At 43.9% G+C, this 14,011-nt stretch overlaps 1 protein-coding gene across 8 annotated transcripts in view; it reads left to right on the top strand.

Annotated features, from left to right (window-relative positions):
* Positions 1–430: 430 nt before the first annotated feature.
* Positions 431–14,011, top strand: part of Nebl (nebulette) — a 392,277-nt gene continuing 378,696 nt past the window's right edge. For 6 of the 8 annotated variants that reach the window (XR_003953725.1, XR_003953726.1, XM_006497556.4 and 3 more), the window contains exons 1-2: positions 431–4,587; positions 5,917–6,011. Coding sequence is in view for 1 of the 8 variants with exons in the window: in NM_028757.3 (NP_083033.1) it covers positions 4,519–4,587; positions 5,917–6,011 (164 nt within the window). In the remaining 7 variants the exon portion in view is untranslated. Of the gene's footprint in view, positions 4,588–5,916; positions 10,626–14,011 lie in introns of those variants that run through there. The other 2 variants (NR_156123.1, NM_028757.3) reach the window with 2 other exon arrangements.

Genomic DNA, 14,011 nt, shown 5'->3' with positions numbered 1-14,011 from the left:
TAAAAAAAACTTGCTACTTCAGGGCATGAAGACAGATTCAAGACGTCTTCGGAGATAAAATTGAGAGGCTTGGGTGCCTGGGTTTGTGTGTAGGGGCCACACTCTGAGTTGGTTTCGTTGCTGAAAAGATGAGACTATTACTCATTGAATTGCTCTGTACTCCAGGAAAGTAAAATTCAGTGGAGATTTCTGAGAAGCCTGTTGACCAGTATACTACGTTGTATTTACTTGAGCAAAATTTAATGACCTGAGGTAAATTGTGTGAGTAAGTCTTTATCAGAAGGCAAGAGAATGGGCATCTGTTGTCTTTGCCCACTTTGTTTTAAGGTTGTGCATAAAGAATCCTAACCATCGTGGTTTACAAACCAAAGGACTAGATTGTAACTCACTATGGCCAAAAGGAAGGTCAAAGTTCACACAGTTAGATGTTTTAGTTTTCTGTTATTGCTGTTATAACACAATTAATCAAAACATCCTGCTATAGTTCAGAGGTAAGGTGTTTGTCTCACATGCACAAAGCCATAGGTTCAATTCCAGCTCCACTTAAACCAAACCAAACCAAACTGAACCAAACCAAACCAAAACCAACCAAACAAAACCTAATGATGAAAAATAACACAGACATGTCATCCCACAGTTCTGAATACCAGAAAATCTGAAATCAAGATGGCGGCAGGGTTGTATTCCTTTGGAAGGCTCTAGGAGAAAATGTGTTTCCTTGACTTTTCCAGTGTCTCCTAGAGGATGTCTCCATTCCTCAGTTCCCTCTAGTCTCCATGGTTTTCAAGGCAAGCATCGGAGCATCTTCAAATCTCCTTAGTCTTCAGCTTCTATTGTCATGTCTTCTCTGATTGTGAGATTCCTGTCTTCCTTTTTTGAGGAATGACACCGAGTCTACCTGGATATTCTAGTTGGTCCTTCCGGTCCTTCCATGTTACCATCCTTCATTACGTCAGTATATTCTTTTTCATTCTCTGTGTTATTCATCTTTCTGGTTACAAAATACTTGAGATACTCATTTTAAAAACAGGACAGTTCTATTTTGGCTTATTGATTTTCAAATTTCAGTCCATAGGTGCATGGGTTAATTACTTTGGAATAATGTGTATGAGCAGCACACCCCAGTGGGAAGAAATGCAGATCATCTACCCAAAGGACCCACTTCTCATTAGACTCTACCTCTTCCAGGTTCTACTTCTCAATAGTGACATAGGCTGGGGACAAAGCTTTTAGGATACAGGGCCTTGGTGGTGGTGGATTCTATGTGAAAAGTATAATTGTATCATGTAAAGTGATGTATTCATGGGAGGAGGTTTCAGAAGGGAACCTTCAGTTTTGTGAGGAGATATTATTTTGCCTGACTCAAATGGCCTTGTCTTGTTCTTTATTTTTAGGGTCTCTAACCCAGAAGGGCAGGAACAAGAGGTTGACATTCATCCTAACTTTCTGTCTTCTCCTTCCAAAGGGGCAAAGGTTTCCGGGGGGACTCACTTCACCACTGAGGCACAGTATTCATAGATGCCTTGGGGTGTAGGAACTTGGGACTTATTTTGGTGAGTCTTGTCATTCAGCAAGAGATTTTTTTTTTTCATTAGCTGAAGTTTGCTGCTATGTCATGGCATGTTGGTGCAGGACACTGACATGCCAGTAAAAAGAGAATAATATATAAAACAGGAATTAGGGTTATCGTTTTTGGGCTCCTCACATTAGGTGTTCTGTTCTTGGGAGTAGGACAATCCACCACAGTTATGTCTAAGCCACTGCTTGTCAAAGCTTTGGTAATATTAATTACTTTTTAAATTTTTTGAATTTTATGTTCAATTTATATAGTTTAAATAATCATTTTCTATAACACATTTTCTATAAATAGACTCTAAGGGAAAAATGAGCAGATCTGAGAATTTTATCTAAAGAAATAATCTGACTTCTAAGTACAGAACCTTTTTTTAAATATAAAGATGACTAATAATGGTACATTATTATTGCTATTATTACTACTGTATTATTATTATTATTATTATTATTATTATTATTTTACCTCTGTGGCCATGCCAGCTGAAAGAACTAAATGTGTTTGTACTGGGATATAGTCCCACAAGGCAGAATTTCTTGACTGGTCAAGTAAAAAAGACATGAGGACAGAGGTCTTTTTGGTGGAATAATTAAATCATTTTATCTGCTTGAAGGAACAAGGCTGGGCCAGAGGACAGGTTCCAGCCAAAGCACCAAGACCTTGATTTTGGAAATAAATATGTCCTTTTAGAGACAGATGGTATTAGAGTTCTCTTAATATGGTATCAAGAAACTTAGAAACTGGCTTGATACAGAAAACAAAGAATCGGAGGAACAGAATTGGCCAGGAAACAGTGCCAGGAGTCATTGTTTCCCCTTCGAAGAGTAACACTCCACAGTTAATTTCAGTTTTAAGGTGTGCGCTTGTTTCATGCATGCGTTCAGTCAACAGTTAATTACTACTTGCTGTGTGTCAATCACTGTGATGGGTGGCTGATTTGTAAGAAAATATACAATTTATAGGGAAACCAACTATCACTTTACACATGAATTCTGTGCTTAGCAGTTAAGTAAGAGTAAAGTATTTAGACTACATTTTATGACTACACTTCCAAAAATTGTAAATGATTAAAAGGAAGTGGTAAAGATTGCCTCCCTCAGGAGATTTCACACATACCGCTTTTTGCCAATAGTCACCTTTGATGTGATTTTAAGGATTCATGCTTCTCTCAGATAGCAAATTATCCTTTTATTTGCTTTGAAGGTGGAGTTGTGGACATAGAGGTGAGTGGTTCAGAGCCACTGGATTTGGTGACTATGTTTGAAGAAGTTACCTCTTTGAAAAGCCAAACAGCCCAGCATTATTCTGTGCCTTCATGGCACAGCCTGCCTGAGAGGCCTGGCAACGAACAGTTGTCTCCGGAAGAACTGCAGCTATGGTTTTTCTTGAACTGACAGAAATGTTTGTCACAGAAGTTGCTAAGTGGCATGACTTAATCCTCTTGCTAGAAAAGGAATGTGTTTGTTACAACCAATTTATGATAATCCTAGCCGATTTGATTAGCTTACAGAGAGGCCAGGGAGGTTGAAGCGCTTACTTACCGCAGACTCACTTAACCCTCCCTCCAGAAGGGTCAGAGCTGTTTCGTAACTCCGTTGTCAGCCCCATTCTGAAGATGAAAAGATTGAGTAAAAGAGAGGCTAAGCATTGGCAGAAGGTCACAAAACCAGTAAGTGGCAGGGTGGCAGGGTCAGGCACAAAATACAGTTAACATGGTTCCATTTGTTTGCCTTTCATAAACGAAACCAATAACCCCGATGTTATTATTAAAACGGAGAACCTTGCTGGTTTGTCCCAGTCCATCCTACCCTTTGCTTGATTTTCTGGCTCTTCTGGTTTGGATGATGGGTTTGTAATTGCTTCTCCTGGTGCAAGAGAACTTTTCGCAGATCTTTGTGGTACTTAATTGCAAAAGAATATTCTGAATACACCCACTTAAAGCGAACACCGACTGTATTAACCAAGAGAGATTTGATTCTGGCCTGCAATGACCAGTAGCTCTCCAGCGATGGGTATAAAAAGTGCGGCGACTAGGGGGCACCAAGAAAGCTTCCTTATCCAGGAATTCAGGCAGGCACGCTACTCATTTTCTCTGCCGGGTAGTGGTGGAAGCTAGGTGGCCCAAAGGGGTGTATGGGGGACTTGAGTCTATCGGTTTCTGTGAACCTCCCAGTTCCAGGTCAAGCGTCTTTTGTTCAAGGCACAGAAAGGCTCTTCGCAATCTTGACCAGTGTGCTGTGCGCTACCATGCAGAGCTGGACCCTTGAGACGTAGGAGGAGCTTAGGCACATCCTTGGCCGACCTCTGGGTGTCAGGGACATCACCCTGGAGTGAGAGGAGGGGAGAGAGGAAGGGGCCTGGAAGTGTGCGGGTTTGAGCTTTTCCCGAGCTCCCGTCACCCCAGTTCTGACCTCCTCCGCCTGGCTCCCTTTGTCGCTGACGCCCACCTGGGAGCCCCGGACTGCTGTGGCCGTGGGTGTCGGCTCCCCAGGCCTCATGGGTGGCTGCGTGTGGAGTTCTCCGGGTCCCTAGTCTTCCCTCCCCCCCGCGCCGTCCTCTGTCCCTTGGTGCCAGACAGGCTGGTTTTCTGCCCTTTGGGTAGGCGCGCGCTGGTGGGTTTGGCCTGCGCGGCGACGGCGGCGGCGGCGGCGGCGGCGGGGGAGCGAGTGAGCGAGCGCAAGGGGCGGGCGCGAGTGCTTGTGAGTCACCGGTACCTGGAGCGCTAGCGACGCAGAGCCAGCGGCGCACAGCCCAAGCCGGAGCCTAGTGCCAGCGTCGCCGAGCGCGGCCTGCCCCCTTGCACCTCTCCAGGCCAGTTTGACAGCGCCTGAAGCCCTTCTCCCTGCCCCGAGGTGGCGCGGGGCTCTTCGGGGGATGTCACAGCGGCTCCTCGGAGCCCCTAGTTCCCGCTGCAGCAACAGCCACCGCCCGCGGGAACCGCGACAATGAATCCCCAGTGCGCCCGCTGCGGAAAAGTGGTGTATCCCACAGAGAAAGTCAACTGTCTAGATAAGGTGAGCAAGGGGGCGCCTGGCCAGCCCGGACCTGTCGGGCTCCCGCTGCACCTGTTCCAAGAAGTTTTGGCACCTGGGTTGGAAAGATGAGTGGGTTGGTATGTTTCGTGGGTCTTGTCACAGGGAGAGGATGCTCGAAGGAAGATCCCAGCCGTTGTGTCTGAGATCTCCACGATTAGATGATAAGGGTTTTGGAACTGGGAAATGTTTTTTTCCTGGGTGTAGGGTGCGCGACATCCACACAGCTTCCTTGAAGGACGCATGGCAGCCCAGGCACCGAGGAGCCAGGATGGGAACCTAATAGCTAGGCTGAGCCACCCAGGGACCAGGCTGAGAACACAGGAGCTAGGCTGAGCACCCAGCAGCAGCCGGCTGAGTCACCCAGAAGCCAGGCTGGGAACGGGGTGTGTGTGTGTGTGTGTGTGGGGTGCAGTTTGACAAGCCGCGCCCCCTCCCCCGTCCAGTCTGTCCCTCCCTCCCCACTGCACGGACCTTGCTTGACACCTTCACCCAGTCCCCAGAAGTTCTGGAAACAGAGGCTTCAGGAAAAGGAGCATAGCAATTAATATGTTGAAGGGTGGCCGCTGCCGCAGTGCTAAGAATAAAACCTCTAGGAGAGACCCAGTCCGGTGTAGCTAGCTGACCCACCGGCGGGCTCAGGGTACCCTGTTCCACCAGGGTAAATTCCAGAGGAAGTGGCTTTAGCTGGGTCGCTGCATCTTTGCCCTTCCTGGGTGTGGATAGAGTTGAACAGCCTGGGAGACAGAGCCACAGTGATCCCGGGTGACTGACAATTGAAACCAGCCGTAGGCGGTCTCAGTGAAATTTGCGTTTGGTTTTACAAATGCCACTGTAGAGTAAGCCTTCATCCCAGACAGGGACGACATTCAGCAATTTAGAGGAAGCTGTGGGGATGAGGACTAGGGTACTTAAATAGTTCACCCCTGCTACTGGAGTTGTCTGACTTCCGGTGGACACACGTGTGTGTAAATCCTACAAACAACATTTGGAAAGAGAACTCTTTATTTAAAGCCACACCACCAGCTCCATTTTTCCATTAACTGAGCTCAAGGTTCCTTTTTGGCTGTGATATTCATAGATCCTTGACATTTCTTCCATTGTGAGTCTATAGTGGCGGGATTAATTTAAAACTCAACTTTAATAGCCATCTGATTTCTTTACTGAATCAAAAATAGATAAACTAGTGCTACTACCTACAGTCATTCCTGGTAGTATTATCAAATGGACTGTCTTCTCTGCCCGGTCTGTCCAGAACTGGTATTGCAATGAAATATTAAGTATTTGTTTTTGTTTTTCTTTCCTTCTCAGTATTGGCATAAAGGATGTTTCCACTGCGAGGTCTGCAAGATGGCTCTCAACATGAACAACTACAAAGGCTATGAAAAGAAGCCCTATTGCAATGCGTAAGTCCTGCCAGTATGGTACCAGGCGTGGCCCAGCATGAGTGCTTAAGTTCATAGACATGCCTCTTCTAAAGAACTGACTCACTGTGCCACCCAGGCATGCAGGTGGCCAATTACCTGTTTATGCCACAGACTCCATGGTCATTTACTACGTTGAAGATCACTGTATTTCTGTCTTGCCAATGTGTAGGGTAATTCGTGTGACTTCTCCACCAGGTTAGCTTTTGAGGCTCACAGCATTGCAGACTTAGGGACAATTATTAGAAGCTGCAGAATTTACCCACTGAAAATGTGTGGGCTCTGACATGCATGTCAGATAGATTTCCATTTTAATCACATGCCAATTTCCGCTGAAATCATAGGATGTTGCTATCTTGCAATTTTATATCTGAACCTTGTTGCTAGGAGCCTCATTTGCTTGGTCTTCACCGAGACCATCATCCCGGGCATCCTGGGGTTTATACAGGGTGTGATAAGAATCATGATTCTACCCGGTTAGTATTGGATCTGTAGTCACAGGTCTTCTGTAGTAGACAGCGTACTTCCAGGGAAATGAAGCACCCGTGCCTCTTTGATGGGCTTCCTGGAGGGCACGTTCTAGGCAATAATAGCTAGCTTTGACAAATAGCATTTACCATGAGTCAGGTCATGTTAAGAGTACTTTATGTATGTGGAATTACTTAATCTTTACCAATTCCTGCAAATAATGAGGGTCAGTTTTATTACCCCCTACCATAACAGATGTGAAACCAAAGCTTGGGGGAGCTAAGCTTCAGGGTAGGACTTAGATCACTTCCAGAGGCTGTGAGTGGCTCCACACTGGGCTGAACTTTCAAGGCCTCTGTTATTACCTTGGGGTCTGTGTTTCTTCATTCCCCTGAGCGTTCCTTGGGTCACACAATGGTCATTTAGTCCTGATTGTTGATCTTTCTCTTCCCAGTTCCCCTGTGGTCATGACCAGGCCTAGAGGTGACCCAGAGACCTCTAGACAGACACTAACCTTTTAGCTGGCATATTGGGCCAGCTTCCTCCTCCCCAGCATGTCAGAAGCAGCTGCACAGGCCTCTGGGAGACTGAGGGCCTGTCTGTGTTCATCCTGTACAGAGAGTATATCATAGTCAGCAGGTGCTTGATAGACAATGTGCTCAGACCTCTGGTGCAGAACTTTAAAAATATCTGGGGGCTGGGAAGGTGGCTTGGTGGAAAAGAGCGCTTGTGTCATAAGCATCAGTGCCTGTAACCTCAGCATTGTGGGGAGTAGAGACTGGGGGACCAATGGAACATGCTGGCCATTAACCTAGGCAGGTTCCATGAGAGACTGTGTGTCAAGGGAAGAAGATGGGGACTGAAAAGTAGTACCTCCTCTAGTCTCTTTGTGCATGCTCATAAGTTTCTCTCAGATTCCTGCAGCTACACACATACAGCATGGTAGAGAATTACAGCTTTTTTTTCTCTTGAGTTTCTTTTGGGTCTAGTCTAGTGTTCCCAGGTATACAGCAGCTTTCCTGGAACTTAGAATTCTGAGGACTGAAGAGAATTCAGGGTTTCTGTGGATAACTATAGCACACAGATATTCCTCAAATCTGTTCTCAACGTTCCCAGACCATATATACCTTAATTAAAAAAAAAAAAAACAAAGCAAAAATGAGACTTTCTTTGGTCTTCTGCTTCCTTAAAAAGGATAAACAATTGGTTCTAGATCAAAGGCAGGTGCAGCAAGAAGAGAAGGGACTGACAACTCATAAACAAGATAATTATTCTTTAGGTAAAGGAAAGTAGCTTGTGGTCTAACGGCCCCAGCTTTATGGGCCATTCAGTATCAGGAAGGATCCTGAACAGCTCTGGCACCTGGAGCTTCACTCAGTGCATAACAAGGTCTTCTGGGTTCCCCAGATGGCCTTAGAGGGAAAGCAAAAGAGGAAAAAAGGAGGAGAGAAAACTACAATTGCAACAGAGATGGAGATATTGAATGAGAAAGGAAGGAAAAGAAAAGGAAAAAGAAAAAAGAAGAAAGGAAAGTGGGAGTTAGGTGGTTTACGTGGTGTGTGACTTGTCCACAGTTTTGAGGACCTGAGTTCTCTCCCCAGAAACTATGGGGGAAGAAAGGCATGGTGGTCTGCCCTTGTAATTTTAGCACGGGGGAAGAGGAGTCATGTGGGTCCCAGGGCTAGCTGGCTCGCTTGTTTAGCGTACTTGATGAACTCCAGGCTAATAAGAGGACCCCCCCCCCCCCAAACAAACCACATAGACAACTGTTGAGGAATGATACCTGTGGTTGGCCTCTGGCCTTCACATGCGTGCTCACGTACCCACACGCACATGAACACACACATGAACACACACATGAACACACACACATGAACACACACACACACACACACACACATACACACACTAAAAGGAAAAAAATAAGAAGCGAGTGAAGTCATTGATTATTCTGGGTCAACTTGGAAATTCATCTCTTTCTGCTTAACTCAGCTCAACTTAATGAACGAGTACCAGAGTTTGCTGCAAGATTTGAACAAGTTGGGAAGGGCTGGTTTGAACTCTGACTTAAGTGTGGACTAACCCAGAAGCACTGGGATTTGGACCCTCAAACAGAAGAACTTCATCAGTAGGAAATACCCTACTGTATAGATTCACAAGCTTGAGTATTAGTTTTTAATAATTTTAGATAGCTCTAAATGAAGTATTTATAGATTTCTGTTACTGATGTTTCTAGTGTTTTACCAGTAATTTGAACAAGAAATTTTAGAGTACCACCTGGCTCTTTTCCTTAATATTGAGCCTGGCAGTTCACTTTATTGAACAGATAAAATGAAGGTAGGCGTCCTTTTCTTGGGTGAATGAGAGAGCTGATGCTTTGTATTTGTCTAATTTAGCTCAAGTACACATCCTGTGTCAGCACACTTTCTTCAGAAAATAAGGCTTCATGGGTTGCATGTTCTGCACACCATGATGCTCCCAGGCTCAGAATTATTCACTGTTCTCACCCCCTATATTTCTAAGGGCATGTGTTAGCATGTGATCTGGTCCATGTGGATTGCCCTCTAGGGATCATACACATCTGCTCTAATTCACGTGGTGCTTGTCAATCATCTGTTCCCTGTAGTCTCTGACAGAAGGGCAGCCATAATTTCTCTGGGTCAGTGGTGGAAAATGGATTCTCTAATGAATTAAGCTCCAAGAAAATGAAACATTTTCTGTCTGTCCATGGAAAGCTACATTTTATCTGTACCTAGTTTGGTTCAGTAGCTGAAACACACATATGCTCAAATGTCGTTCTTAAATCTGAGAATCTTAAAAGAAGAATACAGTCATTCCTTAGTATCTGAACACTATTGGTTCTAGCAACTCCTCCTCCATCTCCATAGCAATATTGGTAGATTCTCAAGACCCTTAGAGAAAATGATGTAGTGTTTGCATAGGACCTGTACGTGTCCTCCTCCATACTATGTCACCTCTAGATTACTTATATAAGCACAATGTAAATGCTATGTAAAGGTCCTCATGATGCTTTGCTTAGGTAATGATGACAGGAGAAAGTCCTCACATGTTTTGTATAGATAGATATTTCCAGGAGCTTTCATCTGGAAGTGGGTGAACCTGCAGATATGGCCATCACAGGTAAGAAGGGCGGATTCTTACATTGGCTATGTGTGTGCTTCTCACCTGGAGTTAACTTTTATTAACCTTTTGCCAATTTTACTTCACACTTTGCTTACACATCTAATTCTATACATTTAAAAAAGCTATTGGCCAGTTTCATATGTTGTCATATGTCATCCCTAAACATGATATCATGCACTAAGAAGATATTTTCTTCAAGATTCACAGAACCATTTTCATGTGTAAGAAAATAAAAAAACATAATATGCATATATATATGTGTGTGTGTATGTATGTGTATATATATATATATATATATATATATATATATATATATATATATATATATATATATGGTCCATGTTTAACCTATGTTTCTTTCATTGCCCCGAGATTGTCTTTTTCATCTGTTTGTGTGCAGGTGTATGTGCAAATCCGTGCATGTTTTATTTTAGAATCTGATCAAGGTACATAGTTTATATTTAGTTGTTAGGAAGATACCAACTTTTCCTGGTTACTACAAGTTCAGTGTCAGGCATTCAGTTTCTGCTACCAGTTCTCTTGGCTTAGGTGGCGTCTTAAGAGAGTTTTCAGGCAGAGTACTTCTATAGTATAGTATTCTTTTAGACCGTATAATATGTGATTAACTTGAGACCCTTTGAAATAAATATTAACGTTGTGCTTAAAACTGTGAAAGTGTAAGCAGGGGCACTGTCTTTGTAATTGATACCTGAGGGCATCTTTGTTTAATGGGACAAGGCAGTGAATACTTCTTGGGTTTAGACGCACTGCCTGTTTGTATTCTCACGTGTTTAGAGAAGATATAAGTATTCTGTTTGCCTTCGTGCAGAGGAGGACATGTATAAAATGTAATTTACACGGTATTTACATTCTGATCTTTTTGATAGGATGATCATAATAGAGTGTATCCTCGGAATGAGATTGAATACAATGCACATTTAGTTCCTAACAGCAGTGAACACTATTAAAATATTTAAAAACAAACTGGTCTACTTGAGTACGTGCCATGTTTTCATAAGCCTTTATGCTTCACTAGCCGGCAGTGGCTTCTTGTTTAGCACATTCAGAATTTTCTGCATCTTAGAACTTGCAAAGCAGAGAGGACTGAGCGGCGTTCTTACTGCTTAGAGGTGCTGGGGAAATAAATAACACACGAGATGATTAGACAAAAAAGCACAGCTTGTATTTATGTGTGAATTATATGCCAAGCTAAACTACAAACACTTTGATACCCCACATGCCACACAAAGAATATAAACCCCAAGGCCATTTGTCAAATTATTTAATTTATTGTGTGTGAAAGTCAAATTTGCATTTATTATGTGTTTGTAACAAAAATACATCGGTTCTCAGAATTTTCTGAGAAGACATTATTGCTTAGAAGTAGCAATATCAATGACTGGCCTTTAATATGCTGCCACCAAATGTTCCATTATCATAGGACTGGGGAGGGACCATTTTATTATGACCTTGACAGTAATTTTCCTAAATCATTCCTTCTGTAGATTTTAGGGGTGGGTTGGGGGAACATTTGTACCTACTGTGTCAAATGTATCTTTAATTATGGAAAAAAAATCCCAGCAAAAATCCCAAAACATACAGATATTCGCACTAAATATGTTTAGTCACCCTTTCAAATAAGATTCCCTTTCACCAAAGAGTCTCACTTAGCACGATTTTGTTAGACTTTTGAAAATGAAACAGCAGGAGCTGTGTATTGCATTTGCGGCTCTCTCTCTGGCTGCATTAGCAATTCTTCCAGTGAATATTCATTGGCTATCTCTAGCCTGGAAGATGCTGAGCTGGGTGCTGCTCATTAAGAGCCACCCAGAATGGTCAGCACACTTCTGCCAGCCTGTCTTGAGGGTGCTTATCTAGGCCACCGTGCCTCTGGCTCTCACCATTTCTCTGTGGTAACTAACATAGTCTTTCTGAGGTTATCAGAGGACAGGGAAGGAAAAGGAATGAAACGTAGACCTGAGCTCCACGCCCACTCCACCTCCTGTTTCTCTTATCTTTGTGTGTGCCTTCCAAATTTGGTCCTATAACCCTCCGTGGCCTCAGATTATTTCAAGGGGGTTTGCGAGTTTCCTGCGCTTAAGTGAACGTGGTCACTGAAGCAGGTCTCTTGAGCTGCAGCCTGTCATTGACACTTTTGGGCATGATGTAGCTGGCTTTGAATCTCGACACCATTTTGTCTTTGGATTGTTTGTTCTTCCTTTGTGAGATAAGATTGGTCATAGTACATATTGTTTACTTTTGTAACTGTGGGACAAAATGCCTGAATGTAGCAACTTCAGAGCGGGGAGGTTTATCTTGGCTCGAAGTCCCAGAGGAGATCGCAGTTCATCACAGTGGGGAGCTTGTGGATAGCCACATGGTGGTGGCAGACCAGAAACAAATCAAGAAAGCAAATGGGTGTAGCTCTCAAGGTCCACTCTCTAGTGGCCCTTGTTCTGGTGTGTGTGTGTGTGTGTGTGTGTGTAGTGCTGGGAATCAAACCTGAGGCCTCATATATGCTAGGCAAGCACCGAGTCACATCACTAGCACCTCACAAGTTTTTCAAACAGTAGGGAGGAAGAAAGACAAGAATTAACAAAGACAGAGAAACCATGAACATACACTTGAGTACTAAAAGTTTGAGACAGGCTACTTCATAGCTATGCCTTGAACACCAGGGAGCACTGAGAGCTGCTGTGGATCTGGTGAGGAATGGTTGTTAATGGGCTGGAAGTGCTCCCATAATGGATGTTAGCTGCCCTTGCTTTCAGGATCTCCCTTCCTGCCAGGCCCACACTTTTCCTGGCGGCTGACCCAGCACCCTCAGCCCCTAGATCAGCTGTGGCACAGGCATACTGCGCTGTGTGGGAACCGTGTGGTTCCCTGTCTGCGTCCACTCGGGGAGCGGAGTGTTCTTTCTTGCTTACCTGATTGTCACCTGAGCCTGTCACTTAGATGATGCTCAGTTAAAATTAAGCCTCTCTTGGGGACTGCGATCATGCTTACATCTCAGAGAGTGCACTCTGTACTTAATCCTCACTCAGCATGGACCCAGCTAGTCTCTCCTAGGAAGGCAAGCAGAAGTTGGACAATCTAGAAGAAGCTAGATGTCAGATCGGCTTTGGGGAGCCTAAAAGGTAGTTTATCTCAACCTGAGTAGCAAAGGGGGGGAGTGTCCTGATTGATGGGCGGGGCTTGTGAACCCCAGTCTTGAATGATGGGACTCAGTGCTGTTGCTGAAAGATTCGGTATAACCAGGTCACCTTCCTGAAAGGATTCCTTCTCTGTGTTTGCATATTTTCTTCTACGTTTTATTGTATTTTGTAAAGCAGGAGATGTTTTCTCGACAGGAACCTTACAGAGATTAAGTGGGTAGGGGATATTTGTAAGCTTCAATACATCAAATGAAACCTAGTAAGTACCCATGTGATGTTGGTGATATAGCCTAGTATTTCTCAGAGACTGGAGAAAATGTCACAGTCTTGAAAGTGACAACTTCGATGGAGAGGCATTGTGTCATGCTGGAGTTCTGTTGAGCACCAATTAGAGCATGCCAGCCTGCCTTGACGTTGCACATGTCAGGGGAAAGAGTGTCTTTATTCCTTGACATAAACATTTATATTTATGGGTGTCTTTATTCCTCGACATAAACATTTATATTTAGGGTGACAGATTTTCCCTCCTCATCTCCTTTTGTGCCCCCTCCTTCCTTTTCTTCCTCTTGGTGATTAAAAGGGGACACTTTTCTATCACATAAAATGTTCTAGAACATATGTGAAATGCTCTGATTCTCAGGCCTTCTATTTAGTCACTGACAAACTCTGACTCAAGGGAGAGGGTTTAGAAACCACACATGGAATTCCTGCCCATTTGAAAATATCTCCAAAAGGCGCCTTTGATGTGCCCCCTCTGTCTCCTGTTATGGAATGATGTGAGATTAGCGAAAATTCTAAGATGAAGAACAGGAAATACCTTCTGAGTCCTGGTGAAATGAAGGGCGACCGCAGATATAGATGTGTGCGCTTAAAGGCTTATTGATTATGTGTCGAGGTTGGTGTAAGGGCACGCTGTTGTATGTCTTCCTTGAACAGTCTCAGATGAATGTTTTACGAAGTGATTCCTGAGAAAGTCAGGAAGTGAGAAAGATGCAGACATTGTTGTTGTGCACAGTACCCTGTCCTCCAGAGCACTGAGCCCCTTGCAGTCTCCAAGGAAGAGGTTGAATCTTGTTTTCTTTCTGTTTCTGCCGTAGTGTGACCAGCTGATCTGGGCTTTTAGCACTAGAAGTGGGATCTTGAGTAATATTTATGAGCTGAGTGCCCAGCACAGTTCAAAGCCTGAGTAAAAAGGATTATTATTGATTCTTCTGT

The sequence above is a fragment of the Mus musculus genome, chromosome 2, assembly GCF_000001635.26.
Source record: "Mus musculus strain C57BL/6J chromosome 2, GRCm38.p6 C57BL/6J".
Taxonomy (NCBI): Eukaryota; Metazoa; Chordata; class Mammalia; order Rodentia; family Muridae; genus Mus; species Mus musculus.
This window is presented reverse-complemented; position numbering and strand designations above follow the sequence as displayed.